At 43.3% G+C, this 24,105-nt stretch overlaps 1 protein-coding gene across 15 annotated transcripts in view; it reads right to left on the bottom strand.

Annotated features, from left to right (window-relative positions):
- Positions 1-24,105, bottom strand: part of Epb41 (erythrocyte membrane protein band 4.1) — a 176,073-nt gene that overhangs the window by 3,030 nt on the left and 148,938 nt on the right. For 8 of the 15 annotated variants that reach the window (XM_042688537.1, XM_042688525.1, XM_042688527.1 and 5 more), the window contains 4 exons: positions 20,453-20,893; positions 19,124-19,252; positions 2,399-2,500; positions 537-617 (listed from right to left, as the gene is read on the bottom strand). In XM_042688537.1, the coding sequence (XP_042544471.1) occupies positions 537-617; positions 2,399-2,500; positions 19,124-19,252; positions 20,453-20,893 (753 nt within the window). The remainder of the gene's footprint in view (positions 1-536; positions 618-2,398; positions 2,501-19,123; positions 19,253-20,452; positions 20,894-24,105) is intronic. The other 7 variants (XM_042688533.1, XM_042688534.1, XM_042688540.1 and 4 more) reach the window with 1 other exon arrangement.

Below are 24,105 nucleotides of genomic sequence, written 5' to 3'. Positions count from 1 at the left end.
AGCACAGGAAGTTAGGTGAAAGAGAACAAGTCTGAGGACAGGGGCTGGGCTGGTGTGTTGGCCACCATCCTGTGTGCCACCCCCCCCCTTCCCCGGCCCACAGTCTCAACAGCACTCCCTAGTTCTCTGGTATCATTTAGCCTCTGGCAAGGGTACTATTACTCCCTCTATTCAGAGCCTACCACATGCCTGTCACTCAGGACACATCCAATTATCTCAGGATCTGAACAGTAACCGAGAGGAGGGCACAAACTATAACCCCCAGTTTATAGCTGAAAAAGCAGCATCTTTATTGAGTTAAGAACCAGTATTTGACCTCAGATCTTTGAGTCCGAAGCCACTGCTCTTCTCACTACACTCCTAGCTTCTCCATCTGCAGAGCTTCTCCCCACCCCCAGGTCCATGGGGCTTGAGTCTCTTTGTTTCAAGGGCTAGAGTAGCAGCGATGAAGCAGTCAGCAGTATCTTTTGGGATGTGACATCACTGCACCCATCAATCTTCCACCCTCCCATCCTGACTTTCCTCAGCATTCCTACCTGGTCATGGTCAATATCGCCATCTCCTGTGATCACAATTCTCTTTTCAATCCGGGTCTCTGAAATCCCACCTTTTACGGTCTGTAACCAAAAGTAGGTGGCCATATGAGATCAGAAATAAAGCAAGAGAAAAACACCAAAACGGGGGTTGGGGGGGGAGGGGGGTGGGGAGGATTGGGTGGGGGGGCGAGGGGAGGATGGGAAGGGGAAACAAAGGAGGAGGCTACAATGATAAGAAATGTACTCATTATCTTGCCCATGTAATTGTAACTCCTCTGTACAGTATTTTTCACAATAAAAAAATACCAAAACAACAAACACAGATTATTATGTACAGTTGATTTTTAAAAATCATTTTTACAGCTGGGCACCAGTGGCTTATGACTGCAGTCTTAGCTACTCAGGAGGCTGAGACCTTGGATCATGGTTCAAAGTCAGCCCAGGTAGAAACGTCTATGAGACTCTTATCGCCAACTAGCAACCAAAAAGCTAGAAGTATATCTGTGGCTCAAGTGGTAAAGCACTAGTCTTGAGCAAAAACCACCACCACCAACACCAACAAAAAAAAACCCTTTGGGACAGTGTTGTCCAGGTCCTGAATTCAAACTGCAGTACTGCACACAAAAAAATTATTTTTGAAGACTGCCCCCAGGGCCTGTTGCACGCTATGCAATCATTCTACAACTAAGCTATACTTCTACTACTAATTATTCTTTTTTTTTTTTTTTTGTCGGTCATGGGGCTTAAACTCTGGGCCTGGGCGCTGTCCCTCAGCTCTTCAGCTCAAGGCGAGCGCTCTACCACTTGAGCTACAGCGCCACTTCTGGTTTTTCTGGTGGTTTATTGGAGATAGGAGTCTCACGGTCTTTCCTGCCCGGGCTGGCTTTGAACCGCGATCCTCAGATCTCAGCCTCCTGAGTAGCTAGGATTACAGGCGTGAGCCACCAGCGCCCGGCTTCTACTACTAATTATTCTGAAAGCTATACTCCAGATATTTTTTGGGGGAGATGGATTTGTTGCTGAGGTCTGATCTATAGACTTGTGTAGGCAAGCAAGTACTTCACCACAGAAATGTATCCTCAGCTATTTTAAACTTCTTTGAGAAAGGGTCTAAGTTGCCCAGGCTAGACTTGAATTTACTTTTCTTTTGTGTGTATGATGTTATTGGGACTTGAACACAGAGCTTTGAGCTCTTGCTTGGCTTTTCTGCTCAAAGCTGATATTCTACCACTTAAACCACAGCTCCACTTCTAGCTTTTTGCTGGTTAATTGGAGAAAAGAGTCTCACAGACTTTTCTGCATGGCCTGGACCTGGCTTTGGCTGACGATCCTCAGCTTTTTCCCTCAAGCTACCACTTGAGCTATAGCCCTAATTTTGGCTTTTTGCTGGTTAACCGTAGATAAGAATAACACAGATTTTTTTTCTCCCAATTGGCTTCAAACCATGATTCCTCAGTTCTCAGTCTCCTGAGTATCATGGAAGCCATGCATAGGTAGCTCATGAGATCTGAGGATTGCAGTTTGAAGCCAGCCTGGGCAGGAAAGGCCATGAGACTCTTCTCTCCACTAAAAACTACCAAAAGAGCTGGAAGTAGAACTGTAGTTGAAGTGGTAGAATGCTAGCCTTGAACAGAAAAAGCTGAAACAGTGCCTAGGCCCAGTTCAAGCAACAGAACCAGAAAAAAAAAAAAAGAAGACTTTCACAGACTTTCCTCCGTGGGCTGGCTTCGTATTGAAATACTCAGACTTCTGAGTAGCTAAGATTACAAGAGAAAAACTCTGCTTATGGATGGAAGTCCTTCCTTCCCAGGGGTGGTTGCAAGCTCTTTATGTCACTGAGTTCCTTAAAGAAGTTCTGTTACCTTGGTAATCTGAGTTGTGGTGGTACTGCTTGTGGTCTCAGATGTGATGGTCTGAGCTGTCAGCAAGACTCCTGGGTCCAAGTCACCATTGCTGTCATCAGTCTGTAGAAGAAAGCACAGCTAACTCATCACCATACCTCTCAGAAGGCCTTTGGGCAAGTGCTACAGACTGCAGCTTGGCTCTTACATATACATTCTAATGCCAAGATCCAATTCCCCATCAGTGACCTCTTAATTAATAAATACTGTAAATCCTTGGGAACAAGGTTCCTTCTAAGAGGTGGATGGGTAAGATTCCTTGTACTGGGTCAGTGAAGAATGAAAAGAAAGAAGAGGCAGGAATGTAGCCACACATTCAACAGTGACATGTTGTAAGTGTACATGTCTACAGCAGTTTATAGATTAAAATGGCTTTTAAAACAACTATTCTATCTATCTATCTATCTGTCTGTCTGTCTGTCTGTCTGTCTGTCTGTCTGTCTGTCTGTCTGTCTGTCTATCTATCTATCTACCTACGTACTGCTCTATCTAGGTGCTGGTGCCAGAACTTGAATTCAGAGCCTCTTTGTCACTTAGCTTTTTTTGCTCATAGCTGGTACTCTTCCACTTGAGCCATGACTTCAGTTGCAGCTTTTTGCTGATTAATTGGAGATAAGAGTCTTGAGGATTTGCCTCTGCCCAGGCTGGCTCTGAACCTCAACCCTTCAGCCTCTCAAGTAGCTAGGATTATAGCTATGAGTCACAGGCGCCTGGCCAAGATTAATATTTTAATTACCATCAATTACTTGTGCAAGGAGGTTTCACTTTGCCATGTTCCTATATGCACACAACATCGCTGGATCAGATTCACTCCTTCCATCAGTCTCTCTCATCCCTCATCCTCCTTTCCCACACCAATCTCAACAACACCCAGTGTTTTCACCACATCCACCCTTTCCTAGTCCCCCCACCATAGACATGATCTATTTTATATTCCTGATCTTCAACACTAATATTTTCTTTAGCCAAGACCACTTATCTACCTTAGATTCAGACCCTACTAATAACTCTCATACTCCTACTGTATGTCAAGTTTTCCATGCAGCTGATATCTCTTCTCTGTCTCTCAAAATTTGAGACAGGAGCTAGTATTATATTCACTGTACAATTAGGAAAACAGATCCTGGGAGGTTAAATAATTTGTCCAAGGTTCTATATTAGTAGGTATTTGAACTAGGTCACAGACAAGGCCAAGAAACTTCTTATTTGAAACTGGATTTGAGTCCCAGTTCAGACAATAACTTGCTGCGGGACCTTGTTTTTCTAAATTCTAAAAGTGAATACTATAATATGTGCTTGGCCTATACAAATAGCCCTGCCATGAAGATTAAAAGAAATTACAGAAATAAAAGTATTTTAGAAACTACTGAAAGAATGTACAATTGCATGCCAGAGAAATAAACTTTACAAACTGCTATAAGAATATACAATTACACGCCAGGAGGGCAAATTCTTCTTCCAGAGTTTCTATTCTATAAACACTTGACTTCCTTGCCTCCTATCCCTACTTGTCTCCCACCCCTCTGTATTTGAAGAAGATGAAAAGTGGAAGAGATTGGTTTCCAGTCTTCTACTCTCCCAGTGGGATCTCTTTTTCCTTGATCAACCTACCAATGTCTCCTTAACTGCTTATAAACATCCATTCATCCTCAAACCTAGCAATTTCATTCTTAGATGGTTTTCAAAATAAGTAAAATGCCCACAAAAAACTTGTGCATGAATGTTAACAGCAGCTTTATTCATATTTGCTCCAAACTGGAATGAACTCAACTGTCAATCAAGAAGTGAAAAAAAGGGGCCTGGGAAGGTGGCTCAGTGGTAGAGTGCTTGCCTCACATGCATGAGGCCCTAGGTTCGATTCCTTAGCACCACATAAGCAGAAAAAGCTGGAAGTGGTGCTGTAGCTCAAGTGGTAGAGCGCTAGCCTTGAGCTGAAGAGCTGAGGGACAGCTCCCAGGCCCAGAGTTCAGGCCCCACGACCGACCAAAAAAAAAAAGTGGGGGGGGGGGGGCTGGGAAGGTGGCTCAGTGGTAGAGAGCTTGCCTCGCATGCATGAGGCCCTGGGTTTGATTCCTCAGCACCACATAAGCAAAAACAAAAAAGCCGGAAGTGGCACTGTGACTCAAGTGGTAGAACACTAGCCTTGAGCTGAGGAGCTGAGGGACAGCAACCAGGCCCAGAGTTCAGGCCCAACGACCGGACCCCCCCCCCCCAAAAAAAAAAAAAGAAGCTAAAATAACATGTGCCAGTGGCTCACACATTATTCTAGCCATTCAGAAGGCTGAGATCTGAAGGTCATGGTTTGAAGCCAGCCCAGGGAGGAAGGTCCATGAAAATGCTTATCATCAATTAACCACTAACATCTAGAATTGGAGCTGTGGCTCAAGTGGTAGAATGCTAGCTTTGATCAAAAAAGCTCAGGGACAGTGCATAGGCCCTGAGTTCAAGCCCTAGTACTGGCACGGGAGAAAAAAAAAGGTGATTAAAAAATATGGCATACTATTCATCAACAGAGAAGAGTGAACTATTGATTTATAGAGTGTGGATGAATTTACAAAGTGTTCAGTTGAAACTGTTGAAATTGTTTTAAGAAGGAAGAATGAGCCGGGCGCTGGTGGCTCACGCCTGTAATCCTAGCTACTCAGGAGGCTGAGATCTGAGGATCGTGGTTCAAAGCCAGCCCGGGCAGGAGAGACTGTGAGACTCCTATCTCCAATAAACCACCAGAAAACCAGAAGTGGTGCTGTAGCTCAAGTGGTAGAGCGCTCGCCTTGAGCTGAAGAGCTGAGGGACAGTGCCCAGGCCCAGAGTTCAAGCCCCACGACCGACAAAAAAAAAAGAAGAAGAAGGAAGAATGGGATGAGGGAGAATGTTAGAGGGGGTGAGGTTGATCACAATACATTGTGTCAACAGTGAAATCTCCCTTGTACAACTAGTGTCTACTAATTTTTAAGAAGCATTGCATTCAGAGAAAGAAGCTGGACACCAAAGTATACTAATATATGTTCCCAATTATATGGCAACAAAACACAGGCAAAACTAGACTAGTGACAGAAATCAGGACAGTGCCTAGAGGGTTAGGGACCAAATGGTAAAACTATGATGCAAATTTCAGGAGAAATGTTGGGATCCCACATTATATTTTGGAGACACTAGTGTAGACAATTTGTCAAAACTGATCAAAGTGAACAATTCACTGTTAATTTTTACCACACACATGCACATGCGTGCATATACATACAAATGAAAAACTGATCCTAGTCCCCTCTCTTACCCTGTATCCCAAGGGGTAGAGATTGTGAACAATTCTTTTAATGGTATTTGGGCTTACTTGTCAGACAAGATATAAACAAAAGCAGAAACAGGTTAATTAAATAATAACAGCAAAGTAAATAAATAATACAAGGTGACAGACACCCATTACCCCACCACATGGAAGGTCGAGGATCATGAGTTTGAGGCTTATAATGGAGGCAAGCCTCAAACAGCTAGTTGAGGCCAGGCCTTCGCCACATAGCAAGACCCTGTCTCAAAAACAAAAACAAATACTAAATAAATATCTGGTGCTTACATGCCAGGTACTTTGGAAGCATGTGATGTTATTAATTTATTTCTTTTTTTTTTTTTTTTTCTTTTTTTTTTTTTTTTATTGTAAAGCTACTATACAGAGGGTCACAGTTACATGAGTGAGGTTATGAGTACACTTCCTCTTGAACATTGTTACCCCCTCCATTGTTTTCCCCCTACCATCCCCTCCCTCCCTCCCTTCCCCGAGGTTCTTTTTTTTTTTTTTTTTTTGATTGTGATTAAATGATTACATAATTTCAAAGTCACAAGTTCATTCTAACTTCCCTGGAGCAAATTGTCTACCACAGTCTGTAATATATAACAGTGTTCACATGTTATATACCATATTTGTGATCAGCAGCATGAGGATATTTAGTAGTGGTTCAACCAGATGAGCGGGAGTTCTTTGTTTCTTAAGTCCTGTTAGTTTTGTCGTATCACTAACCTTTTGGATTTAGCATCCACTTATGAGGGAGACCATGTACCGTTTGTCTCTTCGTTCTTGGCTTACCTCGCTCAACATGATTCCTTCTAGCTCCATCCATTTCCCTGCAAATGCCATTATTTTGTCATTTCTAATGGCTGCATAATATTCCATTGTGTATAGATACCACAATTTTTGGATCCATTCATCTGTGGTGGGGCACCTAGGTTGTTTCCATATCCTAGCTATTGCGAACAGTGCTGCAATAAACATGGAGGTGCACGTGTCCTTGTATATTGGTTCCTGTTGTTCAGGGTAGATGCCTAGAAGTGGTATGACTGGGTCGTAAGGGAGGTCAATCTTTAGCTTTCTAAGGACCCTCCAGACTGCTTTCCAAAGTGGTTGTATAAGTGTACATTCCCACCAGCAGTGTAATAGGGTTCCTCTTTCTCCACATCCCCTCCAGCATTTGTCGTTGGCTGATTTGTGGATGTGGGACATTCTGACTGGGGTAAGGTGGTATCTCAGGGTTGTCTTTATTTGCATTTCCTTCACCACCAGGGATGATGAACATTTCCTCATGTGTTTCTTTGCCATTTTTATTTCTTCATTTGAGAAGTCCCTCTTTAGTTCCCTTGCCCATTTAGTAATTGGTTTGTTAGGTTTGGGAGGGATTAGTTTCTTGAGTTCCCTGTATATACAGGATGTTAACCCCTTGTCTGATATATTGCTGGTAAATATTTTTTCCCAATTAGTTGGTTGTCTTTCTAGCTTAGTTGCGATAGATTTAGCTGTGCAGAAGCTTTTTATTTTAAGGTAGTCCCATTTGTCGAGTCTCTCTCCAACTTGTTGTGACCCTGGGACTCTGTTCAGGAAGTTCCTTCCTGTGCCTATTAGTTCAAGTGTCTCTCCTACTCTGTCCTGCAGTAGTTTCAGAGATTCAGGTTTAATGTTAAGGTCTTTAATCCATTTTGAGTTGATGTTGGTGCATGGTGATAGGCTGGGGTCCACTTTTAGTTTTCTGCATGTGGCTGCCCAGTTTTCCCAGCACCAGCGGTTGAAGAGGCTGTGTTTCTTCCATTGTATGTCTTTGGCTCCTTTGTCGAATATCAGCTGGCTGTAGGCCTGTGGATTTATATCTGGATCTTCTATTCTGTTCCATTGGTCTTCGGGTCTGTTTTTGTGCCAGTACCATGCTGTCTTTGTGATTATAGCTCTGTAGTAGAGTTTGAAGTTCGGCATGGATAGCCCTCCCATATTGTCTTTATCCCCTAGAATTGTTTTGGCTATTCTAGGTCTTTTGTTGTTCCATATAAATTTTTGGACTGTTTTCTGTATTTCAGTGATGTACGTCATTGGGATTTTAATAGGAATTGCATTGAATTTGTATATTAATTTTGGAAGTATCACCATCTTTACTATATTAAGTCGGCCTATCCAGGAGCATGGGAGGTCTTTCCATTTCCTAGTGTCTTCTGCAATTTCTTTCTTTAACTTTTTATAGTTCTCATTAAATAGTTCTTTTACATCTTTGGTTAGGTTAATTCCTAAATATTTTATTTTTTGGGAGGTTATTGTGAATGGGGTTGCTCCCTTTATTTCCCTCTCTTCCTGTGCGTTATCAGTGTATAGGAAGGCAACTGATTTTTGTGGGTTTATTTTGTATCCTGCTATTTTGCCGAAGTGACTTATGATTTCTAAAAGTTTGGGGATGGAGTTTTTGGGATCGTGGAGGTATAGTATCATGTCGTCTGCAAAAAGGGATAGTTTCACTTCTTCTTTCCCTATGCGGATCCCTTTAATGTCTTTTTCTTGCCTTATTGCCCTGGCTAAGGGTTCTAGGACTATGTTGAAGAGGAGTGGAGACAGTGGACATCCTTGCCTTGTTCCTGTTTTTAGGAGGATTGGTTGTAGCTTTTCCCCATTAAGTATAATATTGGCTATTGGTCTGTCATAAATGGCTTTTATTGTTTTTAGAAATGTTCCTTCTATTCCTATTTTCTCCAGAGCTTTTAGCATGAATGAATGTTGAATTTTATCAAAGGCCTTTTCTGCATCTGTGGCGATAATCATGTGATTCTTGACCTTGGCTCTGTTGATATGCTGGATTACATTTATTGACTTACGTATGTTAAACCATCCCTGTGTCTCTGGGATGAAGCCTACCTGATCATAGTGTATTATTTTTTTTATGTGTTTCTGGATTCTGTTAGCTAGAATCTTGTTAAGGATCTTTGCATCTGTGTTCATCAAGGAGATTGGCCTGTAATTCTCCTTTTTGGTTGGGTCTTTGCCTGGTTTGGGGATGAGTGTGATATTGGCTTCGTAGAATGAGTTTGGGATAGCTCCCTCCTTCTCTGTTTCTCTGAAGAGCTTGAGGAGTATGGGTATTAGTTCTTCTTTAAAGGTCTTATAGAATTCTGCTGTGAATCCATCTGGTCCTGGGCTTTTTTTTGTTGGAAGACTTTTGATAGCTTCCTGTATCTCATTATAGGATATTGGCTTATTTAATTGGTTAACTTCTTCTTTGCTCAGTTTGGGTAACTTGTATTTCTCTAAAAATGCATCCATTTCCGCCAGATTTTCTTCCTTTAGAGAGTATAGCTTTTGAAAGTAGTCTGTTAGAATTGTTTGGATATCTTGGGTACGTGTTGTGATGTTTCCCGTGGCATCCCTAATCCTATTAATATGGGTTTCCTCTCTTCTTTTTTTAATTAATCTTGCCAACGGGCCATCAATTTTGTTTATTTTTTCAAAGAACCAGCTTTTTGTTTGGTTTATTTTGGTTATGGTTTTCTGATTTTCTAATTGGTTAATCTCTGCTCTCAATTTGGTTATCTGGCTTCGTCTAGTAGCTTTAGGTCCCATTTTTTCTTGTTTTTCTAGCTGTTTTAGTTGCAACATGAGATTATTTACTTGGTCTGTCTCCATTCTCTTGATGTGGGCACTGAGGGCAATAAATTTGCCCCTCAGGACTGCTTTTGCTGTGTCCCACAAGTTTCTTTGTGAGGTGTTTTCATTTTCATTGAGTTCTAGGAAATGCTTTATTTCTTCTCTGATCTCTTCTGTTACCCAGGCCTTGTTAAGGAGTGTGCTGTTCAATTTCCATGTATTAGAGAAATTTCTGCGGTATGCTTTGTTATTGAGAGCTAGCTTGATTCCACTGTGGTCAGATAGGATACAGGGGATTATGTCGATCCCTTTGTATTTGCTTAAGTTCCTTGAATGAACTATGATATGGTCTATTTTGGAGAAAGTTCCATGAGCTGCTGAGAAGAATGTGTACTGTGTTGTTTTAGGGTGAAATACTCGGTAGATGTCAGTTAATTCCGCTTGAAGTATGGCCTCACTTAATTCGGTAGCTTCTTTGCCAATCCTCTGGTTGGTAGACCTGTCCTTTGGTGAGAGTGGCGTGTTAAAGTCTCCTAGTATTATCGTATTGGGATCTATTTTATTCTGTAAGTTTGAGAGCATTTGTTTAACATATCTGGGTGCACCGATATTTGGGGCATATAAGTTGATGATGGTTATATCCTCCTCTTGGATTGTTCCCTTTATTAATATGTAATGTCCGTCCTTGTCTTTCTGTACTGATTTTAATGAAAAGTTTATTTTGTCAGATATCAGGATAGCTACACCTGCTTTCTTATTGGGGGAATTTGATTGGTAGATCCTTTTCCACCCCTTCACTCTGAGTTTGTTTGTATGTTTGGCTGAGAGGTGGGTCTCCTGAAGGCAACAGATGGATGGGTCTTGTTTTCTGATCCAGTCCTCAGTTCGTTTTCTTTTAATTGGCGAATTCAGCCCATTTATATTAAGAGAAAGTATAGAGAGATGCATTGTTGTCCCTGCCATTCCGTTTTCCTAAGTTTTTCTTCTTTCCTTTCCTCCTGTGCTTGCTCAGTTAGACTTTGAGTAATGCCTGTTTGGGGCAGGTCCCAGTTCCTGGTTGCTTTCTTCAGGTTGTGTCCCCCCTCTTAGAATTCTTTGTAATGCTGGCTTAATGTTTATGTATTCATTTAGTTTTTCTTTGCTATTAAAAGTTTTCAGTTCTCCATCGAATGTGAATGCTAGCTTTGCCGGGTATATCAGTCTGGGTTGGCAGTTATTGGCTCTCAGGGCTCGTATGGTGCTTTCCCAGGCTTTTCTTGCATTCATTGTTTGTGTGGAGAGATCTGCAGTGATTCTAATTTTTTTCCCGTTGTAGTATAGCTCCTTCTTCATTTTTGCTGCATGCAGGATTGTTTCCTTATTATTCAGATCCATCATTGTTACTATTATGTGCCTAGAAGTGTTTCTCCTGGGATCTTGCTTGTTGGGTGTTCGATAAGCTTTTGTGATGTAGTTAAGATGGTCGTTTTTGAGGTGGGGAAAATTTTCATTGACTATCTTGTTAAATAGGTGTTGCATTCCCTTGCTCTGGAATTCCTCACCTTCGTCCACTCCGATTATGCGAAGGTTAAATTTTTTAGCATTATCTGCTTGCTCTTGAATTTCCCTTTGGTTTAATTTGAGTGATTTTTCCATATCTGTCACTTTTTGGTCCAGTTGGTGTATTCTGTCTTCTGTATCTGACACTCTACCTTCCATTTCATTCACTCTGTTGACCGTGGCTTCTATTGTGGTTTGCATGATGGAAATGGATCCCTTTATGGATTCAATGTTGGTTCTCAGAGTACTGATCTCACCTCTCAATGAGGTGATATCAGTATGCATTACCTCTAATTTGGCGTTTATCTCACTTCTTACTGAGGTTTGTGCAGCTTCTATTTTTGCATCCAATTTTTGTTTGATATCCTGTATATCTTTTGATAGTTCATCCTTGTGCTCTTTCAATTTCTGATCCATTTCTCGCTTTATTTCTTGAGTCATTGCCTCCAGCAACCCTTGGATGTAGTTTTTGTCTTCCATTCCTGCTTTGCTCCCACTGGGGCTCTCCCCTGCGTGGCTGCTGGCTTTTGAGGTGAGCTTGCTGTCCTGGGTAGTGGTAAACCTTGTGATTTTTCTCTGTGATTTTCGCATGGGGGTTCAGGAGACTGCTCTTCAATCTTGTTTTGGTGTGTCTGTCTTTGCTTGGTTGCTGATTCTCTATTGGTAGAGAGAGTCTGTGTCTGATCTGGATTCTGTTGGGAGCCTATTTCCAGCTGCTATTCACTTAGGATTCTCAGCTCTCTGCTGTAGCAATTCCCGCCTTTGGAAGGGTTGAGCAGCCTAGACTGCTTGTGTTTGCTCCTGCGGGTGCTCTTGGGAAGATCAGATGCTCTGGATGCACTCTCCCAAATACTGGAGTCTGCTATGGGCTCCTGATGTGTTTTTGTTTGTTTTGGGCTGGTTGTGGGCTTGAACTCTAGGTTTGGGTGCTGTCCCTCAGCTCTTCAGCTCAGGGCTGGCACCCTACCATTTGAGCCACAGCCCCACTTCTGACCCTTTTTGCTTTGTTCAGGCGCCGGTCCCCTGGCCTGGTTCCGGCCCCAGCCTGGAGCGCGCTCGTTAGGCCTGTGCTAATTTGTATACCACCTTGGTTATGCAGCCTGGAGGACACAGTTCAAATTTCTTCTACTGTTGGTAGTCTTGACCCAGGGGCACTTTTCCTGGCTTGAGCATTTAAGCTCCCTTCCCGGGGCGCTCTTGCTCTGGCCTGGCCAGCAGAGTGTGCTCCACCGGCTGGTGGGGCTCTCGAACAGTTCCCAGTTTTAGTGGGTCCTGTGGTCCGGGTGTTGGGGTAGGGAGTCTAGGTCAGGGTCTGGGGATTCCCTCCAGCTCTGGTCTCCCTTGATGGATTCCCTGTCCCCTGATGGGTACTCACCCTGTAGGTCGTCAGTTGTTGTTGCAGTCCGTCAGTTGTTGTTGCAGTCCGAGTTCAGTTGGGGTGGTTGCGGGCTGGGTTGGGCGGCCCCCCGCCGGGTCGTTGCGATCGCGACAGGTCCCTTTGTGGCGCTGCTGGTGCCGGGCGGCTTTGGCGGGATGGAGCCTCTCCGCTCCGGTGGAGAGTGATGGGTGGGGTGGGATCCTCCTGGATACTCCCGGCTGGTAGGTTTCTCTGTTCCTGGCGATCCGCTGTTCTGCAATCCGGTACCTGGTGATCTGCAAGCAGCCCCCTGTGTCTCTGTGGCTCCGGCAGCCCCTGCCGGGCCGGCTGGCCGGCGGCTTGGCGCACTGCCGCGCGGCCAGTAAAGGTTGGGGGAGGGGTCTTCGCTCTTCTCTGTTCTGAAATTCTTCTTTTCCTCTCTTTCTTTTTTTGTTATTTTCCACCTCTGGTTTTTCTCTGAGTGTTCGTCTTTTTGTTGTTGTCGGTCTCTTGGGGAGATTAAAGGTTGGAACTCGAACTCTCTTTTTGGTTGGAGAGAGCTGTGGCGTTTCCCTACTGCCCCGTCGCCATCTTGAGTCTGAGAATCTAATTTATTTCTTATACCAGCCATGTAAGGCAGAGCTATTGGCCACATTTTACAACAAGAAATTGTTTTTCACAGGACGCATACTAATGATGGAGTAGGTTCAGATCCAGGACATCTGAGTCTACAGACAACAGTCTCTACCCTAGGCATCACCATCTGCCATCAACAATAAAAGCAATTTGTAGCCAGGTACCATTGGCTCACACCTGTAAGCCTAGCTACTCAGGAGGCTGAGATCTGAGAATCACAGTTCAAAGCCAGCCCAGGCAGGAAAGTCCATGAGACTCTTATCTCCAATGAACCACCAAAAAACTAGAAGTGGAGCTGTGGCTCAAAATACTAGAGTGCTGGCCTTGCGTAAAAGAGTTCAGGGACAGTGCCCAGGCCCTGAGTTCAAGGCTTCCCCCCCCCCCCCCCCCCCCCGCCCACAAAAAAGCAATTTTTACCTTAGCTGATAAAGATGAAATAAAAGCTACCTTTTTTGAACAGCTACTATTTACTATGTAGCAGGCAAACTCTACCCTGTTTTGCTTTGCTTTTTATTCTACTACCCTGTCTCTCAAGTGCTGGTATTGCATCTATGCGCAACCATGCCCAGCTCATGTGTTTATTTTAGTTTTTACTTTTTGGAGCATCCATCCAGAGCCAGTGTGTTGCTATTGAAACCTACACACTCACAGCTCTTCCATACAGAGCTAAATACATTTCCCATTTCCTGTCCATAAACAGTAGCATCCTAGTCACTGTGCTTGTTCATTCACAAATTCATTGTGCAGATGACTACCACAAAATCCAAATTCATTACTTCACTTAGATAGTCTATAATTTACCTCACCAGTTCCCTAACGGATAAACATTTAGGATATTTTCATGGTAGTAAGAAGGGATTCCTGTTCATTCTATCTGTCTCTGCCTGCCTCTCTCTGTGTCTGCCTGTCTCTCAGCAGCACTGTGATCTGAACTCAGGAGCATGCTCTCTCTCTCTCTCTCTCTCTGTCTCTCACCAGTACTGAGATTTGAACTCAGGTCTCTCTCTATATATCCTGTGTCTCTTTTTCTGTTTCTGTCTCTCCTACCAGTACTGAGATTTGAACTCAGGAGCTCTTTCTCTCTCTCTTTGTGTCTCTTTTTCTCTGTCTGTTTCTGTCTCTCCTAACAGTACTGAGATTTGAATTCAGGAGCTTTATCTCTCTCACTTTCTGTTTCTTTTTCTGTCTGTCTGTCTGTCTGTGTCTGTCCGAGCAGTATGGAGATTGGAACTCAGGACCTTGGGCTCGCCAAATAGAAATTCTACCACTTGAGCCACACCTCCAGCCCAAAGCGATTCCTTCCCACTCACAAGTAATTCTTTCCTACATAATTTGACTTAGTGTGCACAATCTCAAAATAACTTTTTATCCCCCCACCACCAAGTCCTACACATTCATTTCTTCTGCCTCTCTTTTCTGACACATCTTTCTTCTTGTTTCCTAAGGCTGTTCTTCAGTCAGGCCCTACCCTTGCATTAATACATTCAGCAAATGGCGTTGGAAATCCCCTTACAAAGTCATTGCTTTAATTATGCCATTTTATTATGATCACTAATTACCAAACTCAAATTCCACACTTGAGGCTACAATGAGTAGAACAGAGCAGCACATTACCATCAACTGGACATTTATGGACGTGTATGTTCTTTTCAGGCATCACTTCACCTAGCCTCCTCCAAATCTTTTTTTTTTTTTTTTGGGTCCGGTCATGGGGCCTGAACTCTGGGCCTGGGCGCTGTCCCTCAGCTCTTCAGCTCAAGGCTAGCGCTCCACCACTTGAGCCACAGCACCGCTTCCTGCTTTTTTCTTTTTGCTTATGTGGTGCTGAGGAATCGAACCCAGGGCCTCAGGCATGCAAGGCAAGCGCTCTACCACTGAGCCACCTTCCCAGCCCCCCCAAATCTTGCAATGGCATGTTGTATTGTCCCCAATGTGTAGCCAAGGGAACAATTGAAAAAAATTGGTAATCTGCCTAAGATTATCTAGCTAGATCTACCTGAGAGAGCTAGGAAATAAGTTCCATTTGTCTAATTGCAAAGCATATGCTTTTACCTAGCAAGCCACACTGTTTCCTAAATGGAGGTAACACCATCCAGCTCCAGTAATGTGAGGATTCACTAAAAGCATCTATGTAAAAACCACCTGCCAAAGCTACATCTAGTGGCCTCCTTTGCATTCTTTAGGCTTCAGCCTTACATCGCCTCTACAGAGAGGACTTTCTTACTTATCCTAGCCCCAATATAGCAGCCTGTCACATGAGCCCATATTCTTTGTCTATCTTTTTGGTGGTGCTTGGGATTGGACACAAGGCTTTACACACTGTAGGCAAGTGCTCTACCAATGAGCTATACCTGTAGCCACTTGTATTGTCTCCTTATCCCATTTTAATTTCACTGTACCACTCACCACTGTCTGAAACTTATTTAGACATTTGTTTATGTGGGTTTTTTTTTTGCCAATCTTGCTTTACTAGTATGTGAATTACACAGGGGAGGAACTGTGTCTACCTTTTGCATTGCCTTGGCTTAATATGTAAGTGTTCAGTAAGTATTTTTTTGTTTAAAAATTTTTTAATTATAATGGTGATATACAAAGCTAGGTGCCAGGGGCTGGGAAGGTGGCTCAGTGGTAGAGCGCTTGCCTTGCATGCATGAGGCCCTGGGTTCGATTCCTCAGCACCACATAAGAAAAAAAAAAAAAGAAAAGAAAAAACAAAGCTAGGTGCCAGTGGCTCACATCTGTAATCCTAGTGACTCAGGAGGCTGAGATTTGAAACTTGCAGTTTGAAGCCAGCCCGGCCAGGAAAGTCCATGAAACTTTTATCTCCAATTAATCATCAGAAAACTGGAAATGACACTGTGGCTCAAAGTGGCAAAGTGCTAGACTTGGGTGAAAAAAAGTTCAGGAACAGCACCCAGGTCCTGAGTTCAAGCCCCATGACAAAAAATAAAATTAAATAAAGTAAGTACAGAGAGGCTAATGTTATGTAAGTCAGGTAAAGAGTGCATTTTTTTGGGGGGGGGGGGTCCAGTCATGAGGCCTGGACTCTGGGCCTGGTTGCTATCCCTCAGCTCTTCAGCTCAAGGCGAGCGCTCTACCACTTGAGCCACAGCGCCACTTCTTGCTTTTTCTGCTTATGTGGTGCTGAGGAATTGAATCCAGGGCCTCATGCATGCAAGGCAAGCACTCTACCACTGAGCCACCTTCCCAGCCCCAAGAGTGCATTTCTTTTTGGACAATGTCACCCCTTCCCTCACTCTCTCCCAGTTCACTTTTTTTTTTTTGAGCAGAAATTAGTATACAGTTCAGTTATAGAGGAAATAGTTCTCATTACTTTTTCCTTCTGTGAATAACAAAAGAAAAATAATTCAACACTCATGCATTATAAAAATAAAGGACAAGCTAGGTACTAGTGGCTTACTTCTGTAATCTTAGCTACTCAGGAGGCTGAGGTTTGAGGATCTTAGTTGGACGTCATTTGGGATAGACAAAACCAAAAGATTTATCTCAAATTAACCAGCAAAATGCCAAGAGTGGAGTTATAGCTTAAGTGGTAAAGCACTAGCCTTGAGTGTAAAAGCCAAGAGAGAGCCAGGTGCCAGTGGCTCACACCTGTAATCCTAGCTACTCAGGAGGCTGAGATGTGAGGATCGAAGTTCAAAGCCAGCTAGGCAGGAAAGTCCATGAGACTCTTATAGCCAATAAATCACTAGAAAACTGGAAGTGGTGTTGTGGCTCAAGTGGAAGAGTGCTCGACTTGAGCTGAAGAGCACAGGGACAGTGCCCAAGCCCAGAGTTCAAGCCCCACAACCAACCAAAAAAAAAAGCCAAACCGTGCACCAGTGGCTCACACCTATAATCCTAGCTACTCAGGAGGCTGAAATCTGAGGATTGTGGTTCAAAGCTAGCCTGGGCAGGAGAGTCCGTGAAACTCTTATCTCCAATAAACCACCAGAAAACTAGTAGCTCAAGTGGTAGAGTGCTAGCCTTGAGCTAAAGAGCTGAGGGACAGCACTCAGGGCCAGAATTCAAGGCCCACGACTGACAAAAAAAAAAAAAAAAAAAGCCGGGGCTGAGAAGGTGGCTCAGTGGTAGAGCGCTTGCTTTGCATGAATGAGGCTCTGGGATCGATTCCTCAGCACCACATAAGCAAAAAGAAAAAAGCTGGAAGTGGCACTGTGGCTCCAGTAGTAAAGCACTAGCCTTGAGCTAAAGAGCTGAGGGACAGCACCCAGGCCCAGAGTTCAGGCCCCACGACCGGACCCAAAAAAAAGAAAAAAGAAAAAGAAAACAAGCCAAGAGAGAATAGGAGGCCCTGAATTCAAGCTCCAGTACCAGCACAAAATAAAAAAATTAAAATTTGCGTAACACTACCACAAAGCATATATATACTAATATCATAGGCAAGAAAAGTGAAAGCTCAGAGATGTTCAATGACTTATCCAAGTTAGAAAATGGGGGAGGGCTGGGAAGGTGGCTCAGTGGTAGAGCGCTTGCCTTGAGCTGAAGAGCTGAGGGACAGCGTCCAGGCCCAGAGTTAGGCCCCACGACTGGACCCAAAAAAAAAAAAAAAGAAAATGGGGGAACCAGGACCAAAACTTTAGATTGACTCAAAGTCTGTTGCCTTAATAATTATGCTAGACTAAAATTTACAAATTGCTGGTGAATTTGGTGGGTATAAGCAATCAGATCAAAGAAATATATTTTTTTTATTTTATTTTTTTGGGGGGGTCTAGTCATGGGGTGTGAACTCTGGGCCTGGGCACTGTCCCTCAGCTCTTCAGCTCAAGGCAAGTGCTCTATCACTTGAGCCACAGCACTACTTCCAGCTTTTTTCTTTTTGCTTATGTGGTGCTGAGGAATCAAACCCAGGGCCTCAGGCATGCAAGGCAAGGGCTCTACCACTGAGCCACCTTCTCAGCCCAAGAAATATTTTTTAAGAGAGAGAGAGAGAGAGAGAGAGAGAGAGTATGTGTGTGTGTGTGTGTGTGTCAAAACTAGGGCTTGAACTCTGGGCCTGGATGCTGTCCTTGAGTTTTTTGCTCAAGGCTAGAGTTCTACTACTTGAATCATAGCTCTATTCCCAGCTTTTTGGTGGGTAACTGGAGATAAGAGTCTCATTGAGGGCTGAGAATGTGGCTTAGTGGTAGAGTGCTTGCCTAGCATGCATGATGTCCTGGGTTTGATTCCTCAGTACCACATAAACAGAAAAAGCCAGAAGTGGTGCTATGGCTCATGTCATAGAGTGCTAGCCTTGAGAAAAAGAAGCTCAGGGACAGTGCCAAGACCCTGAGCTCAAACCTCAGGACTGGCAAAAAATAAATAAATAAACAAATAAATGAATAATGAATAAGTAAAATAAAACAAGCACTGCATTCCCCCCTCCCCCGCCCTGCCCGCAGTTGGCTCACACCTATAATCCTAGCTACTCAGGAGGCTGAGATCTGAGGATTGTGGTTCAAAGCCAGCCCGAGCAGGAAAAGTCTGTGAGATTCTTAGCTCCAATAAACCACTCAGAAAAACAGAAGTGGTGCTGTGGCTCAAGTGGTAGAGTGCTTGCCTTGAGCTGAAGAGTTGAGGGATAGTGCCCCGGCCCGAGTTCAAGCCCCACGACCAAAAACAAAACAAAACAAAAAAGAGTCTCATTGACTTTCTTATCTGGGCTGGCTTTGAACTATGATTCTCAGATTTCAGCATCCTGAGTAGCTAGGATTATAATTACAGACATGAGTCACTGGCACTCAGCTGTTACTGTGTTTTTGTGTTTGGGTTTTTTCTTTTTTTTTTTGGTGTGTGCGTTTGTTTTGGGTGTTATGATTGAACTCAAGACCCTATGCATACTAAGCATTGTGCTGTACTACTGAACTACACTCTACCCCTCAACAATTTTGTGTTTTAATAAAGTATTTGGGGATATCCTTAGATTGGTACTCTCTTCTAAAAAGAACTGCCCCAGGGCTGGGAATGTGGCTTAGTGGTAGAGTGCTTGCCTAGTATGCAAGAAGCTTTAGGTTTTATTTCTCAGTACTACATAAACAGAAAAAGCTGGAACTGGTGCTGTGGCTCAAGTGGCAGAGTGCTAGCCTTGAGCAAAAGAAGCTTAGGGGCAGAGTCCAGGCCCTGAGTTCAAGCCCCAAGACTGGCAAAAAAAAAGAACTTCTCCAGAAATCCTGGCCTTATCAGAAGTAAGTGACTCAGAAGCCTGTGAGGAAAGAAGGCCACTTTGGTGTTTATCACCATCTCTGGTTTGGAAGGAACAAAGGTGACCTACCTGGGCAGCCTCATAAGTGATGGTCTTGGTCTCAGTGTGGACAATGGGGACGTCTTTGGTTGGGATTTCACTTTTTGCAGCATTGGCCGTATCTGAGATGGTGACTGTCTGAGTCTTTACCAGAGGAGGCTGTGAAACAGTAAAGAAACAGAGTTAGCAGAAGTTTCTGAAGGCCAGGAGAGCTGAACTGTCTAACATTGATCTGATCAAAGTATCTGCTGGAATAAAGCAAAGGGCAAGTTCAATCTCCAAAGGTGTTTCGTCTGCTCAAGACTTGGACACCATTCCAAAGTAGTTCTGACAAGGTGTCACAACACGAAGGGCATTAAAAAGCAGCATTACTGTAATCACTTTCATAAGCCTAATGGAAAATTGTAAGATCAGACCGTTATGACTGGTGATATAAAACACTTCAGACTGACCTTCAAAAAGAATATAAAACTATTTGCCAAATAGCAATCACTTTCATTTGTCCTTGCGACTGTGCCATTATAATTAAGCAAGTCAGCCACATTTCCTCCACTACGGACAAATGGTACAGGAAAACGCAGAGGCCCAGGAAAACATTATCCTGGAATTCATTAACTTCTTTCAAATCAATGTCAGACATTCACATTGGATTTACTGAGAAGAAACAGCCTTTGGGAAACTGGAGAGAAAACTCAGTTCTACCACCACCTGGTGATTATTAATCTCAGAATTTCAGAAGAATAAATGTTATTGTCCATCTGCTCAACTTCCCCAAGACTATAAATCACCCTAAAGGTACCATTTGATTGTGATCAGGTTCATCCACCTCAGCACAGGAAGAGAGCCTGCGATCAGGGAAGGCTCTGTTTATGTGGTCAGTGGTAGTGGTGGCCTGAACAGTGTGGCTGCATTACATACATTATTATTTGGGGCCTGAAATCTCATTTTAGAAAATATAATTTGGAATTTTTTTCTAGCATGGTCTGAAAACACTGAAGGCTCCTTGCTGTGGAAACCTCTATAATTCATCTCTTCCCACAGCTCATACTTGAGTAAGGAAAAGTGGAACTTATTGATGCCAACTTCATAGCTAGCGTTTACTCCCAAGAATTCTGGAAGGCTGTCAGTGGGAAACATTTGTAGCTATGGAGGTAATTCCTTTGAATGAACCTCTGTTTTTCCTTATTGACACAATCACAGACTTTACTCTGACTCTCTGATTTTGAAAAACAAACTGGCCACCACTACCACCACCGCTACCACCACCACCACTACCACCACCATCACCTCCTCCTCCACAGAAGATTGTAGCCCTCTCCCATAGAGTCATGAGAGCTGCATCATCAAATCAGGTACTACCTGGAAACTTCGAATGAGGGTGGGGAACTGGTTACCCACACAAGAGTCAAGAAATGATCCATTTTGTTTTCCAAGTGGCTCTCCTGGTGTAACATGCTCTTCACTACTGTCTGCCTTGTTTTCACCAAGCTGCAGCTGACAGGAGGCTGAGAATTGTAAGGCACTGGCCTGTTCCTCCACTCCTATGCATTCCCCACTTGGGCCACTTGGCGTCTCCTTAATATCAAGATGGCCAGCTGCCCCCTGCTCCTTCTCTTCTGTCTCCTTGCTGCTTATGGAGAGGGAGCCAAAGCCAAAGCTCTGCGGAGACTCCGATGGGGTGGTCATCTGGCTCTGACTAGGACCTACTGACTGCTTGGGACCCTCCCATTCAGAGGCAGGGTAGGCAGATGGCCCTTTTGTCACGACAGCCACCTCCTCTGTGCGAATGCCATTTACACTCTACAAACGAATGGACATACACAAAAGCAAGAAGATTAGGAATAAGAAGGGAACATTAGAGTGAACGATGAGAATCAACAATGATTTATCCACAGCCTCAAAATATTAAGACAAATATAAACCATGAATGCTAACACCAAAGGCAGCAAAAGGAAAAACTGCTAATCATCATACACATCAGCAGCTTAAGCAGTCTGAGCTTCATTCTGGCCATATTTCAATAACACTGTTAACCTGGGAAAGAATTTCAACATGCCTCACACAGTATTCAGCACTTTGTATTCCACGTTCATCCCTGCATAACTTCATACTTAAAAGAGTTACATTATCATTCTTACAGAACTCATTACTATGCACAGGACACAAGGTAATTTATGAGTCAATCAAAACAAGTTCTTGATGAACCTGGTTGGGTTGGAAAAATATCACGTATCTCATATCCCTATGTATGATCAGACTGACCTCCAACAGAGAAACTAAAGCCTATACTCTGGTTGTCATGGGATCAGATTTGAGTCCATCCTGTACAGATTTACTCTATCATGGTCATGGCATCACACATGTATCAAAAATAGGAACTATTAAGCCAGGTGCCAGTGGGTCATGACTACAATCCTAGCTACTCAGGAGGCTGAGGTCTGAGGATCATGGTTTGAAGCCAGTCCAGGCAGCAAAGTCCCCATGAGACTCTTATCTCCAATTAACCACTCAAAAACTGGAAGTGGCACTGTGGCTCAAGCAGTAGAGTGCTAGCCTTGAGCACAAAGAGGTTCTAGGACAGTGCCCAGTCCCTGAATTCAAGCCCCACAACCAGCAACAACAAAAAAAAAGGAACTGTTTCTTTACAGATCAATGACATCATACCTGTAATTTCTGTTTCAGTTCATTCCTGAGTTTAATGCCTCTAATCACAGGAAAAACAGCTTTGTTTTAGGTCTTTAGCTTAAACTAAATCATTTCTTTAAAAAAAAAAAAAAGTAATTTTGAGGCATTTCATTAGAAGAAAATTGGCATTTATATACACAAACTAATAGTAACTAAAATTTCATCACACATTTACTTGATCTTTAACTTCACTAATTTTGGCTGCTATGGAAGGAGACGCTCTTCTCTCTGGGTGATTTAGAACATAAGTCATTGATGAACATCTTGCATTTTTCTTTTATTAGCAGTAGGGTTTATAACTTATATTAACCCAGTTTCCTGTTCTATCATTGGCTGTGGTAGAACTCAAAAAGTTTGCTTTCCTTGGATCTCCATGTGCTTCGTGGTTGGTAAAACAAATTGGCCTGCAAACCCTGCAGCCACAGTCGTCAGTCCAACTGTAACCTATATGGCCATGGCTGAGGCTCAGCTCCTGTCTCCACTGGAATGTGGTTCATCCAGCCCAGGAGCCACAGAGCCCAGTATACAAGTTTACCAGAAAGCAACGCAGCCAGCAAGAAAAACCTCCATTGTCAGAAAAAGAGTTCACCCTCCCCCCAATACTGGGATTTGAACTTAAGACCTTGAGCTTGCTAGGAAGGTGCTCTATAAAAAAAAAAGTTTAAAAGTTAAGTGTTTTAAAGAAAACATGGGTCAGAAGATATCATTACAATAGATAGTAGGTGGATCCACTGCTAAAATTCAAATAAAATCTCTATGTGGAATAAAAGAAGAGGGAATTCCCATCTGTAGAAAAGGGATACAACCTGTCTGAAAAAAAGAACCATGTAGCTGAAGCTAAGTGTTGTGGCATGTAACATTACCATGTGCTCACCAGAAAGTTGTGAAGGAGCCAAAGAGGCCTCAAATTTTGGTAAGATCATTTGGCCATATTAATACCAAATAGGAACTTAATATTAGAAAAGAGACCTTTATAGGTTTTCTTGGAGTAAGTAACAGATTGGGTCAGCTAGTACATTTTAATCATATTATATGTATTATACATATTTTTTGTTTTGGGTCCAGTCGTGGGGCCTGAACTCTGGGCCTGGGTGCTGTCCCTCAGCACTTCAGCTCAAGGCTAGCGCTCTACCACTTGAGCCACAGAACCACTTCCAGCTTTTTTTTCTTTTCTTTTTGCTTATGTGGTGCTGAGGAGTGGAACTCAGGGCCTCAGGCATGCAAGGCAAGTGCTCTACTACTGAGCCACCTTCCCAGCCCGCATTATACATATTTTTTAAAGCACTACTCTTTAGTCTGTAAACTAGCCTACGATGTACAATTTTTTTTTAACCAATACTCTATTAAGGCAAGAAACAGCATCCCGCACTCAAGGATTTTAGATCAGCTTCACTCCTGAGCCATCTTCAGACATGCAACTCATGAGCATTTCAAACTGATCAGGCAAATCAAAAGATCTAGTGGAAAAAAAAAAAAAGATCTAGGGGCTGGGAAGGTGGCTCAGTGGTAGAGTGCTTGCCTTACATGCATGAGGCCCTGGGTTCCATTCCTAAGCACCACATAAGCAGAAAAAGCTGGAAGTGGTGCTGTGGCACAAGTGGTAGAGCACTAGCCTTGAGCTGAAGAGCTGAGGGACAGTGCCCAGGCCCAGAGTTCAGACAACCATGACTGGCAAAAAAAAAAAAAGATCTAGTGAAAATAGCTGATTATGAACACTATTCAGGCCATGAAGGATGATAACAGAGGTTGATAACAGAGCTGTTTGGTCTACAGATCAGACATACAGAAAATATACCTCTTGCCAATAGTATATGAAATCCTCACCTTTAAAATGAGAATATAACTCGGTTTGACTTGTAAAGTTCTAGGGATCAAATATGATACACATATGAAAACATTTTGTAAGTTCTAAAGAATGATGCCACTTCGGCCGGGTGCTGGTTGCTCACGCCTGTAATCCTAGCTACTCAGGAGGCTGAGATCTGAGAATCGCGGTTCAAAGCCAGCCCGGGCAGGAAAGACCGTGAGACTCCTATCTCCAATAAACCACTAGAAAACCGGAAGTGGCGGTGTAGTTCAAGTGGTAGAGCGCTCGCCTTGAGCTGAAAAGCTGAGGGACAGCGCCCAGGCCCAGAGTTCAAGCCCCATGACCGACAAAAAAAAAAAGAATGATGCCACTTCATTTAACTCAACTACACAATTAACAAAGAACTTAAATGTGTGTGTGTGTGTGTGTGTGTGTGTGTGTGTGTGTTCAAACTCCCTATGTGTTCATGCCCTAAGACCGGGTGCACAGGAATTAACTTGTTGCTGTTCTTAGCATGCTG

This window comes from Dipodomys spectabilis, unplaced genomic scaffold, assembly GCF_019054845.1.
Source record: "Dipodomys spectabilis isolate Male_0828 unplaced genomic scaffold, ASM1905484v1 ptg000118l, whole genome shotgun sequence".
Taxonomy (NCBI): Eukaryota; Metazoa; Chordata; class Mammalia; order Rodentia; family Heteromyidae; genus Dipodomys; species Dipodomys spectabilis.
Note: the sequence above shows the minus strand (reverse complement) of the source record. Positions and strands in the feature narration are given on the sequence as shown.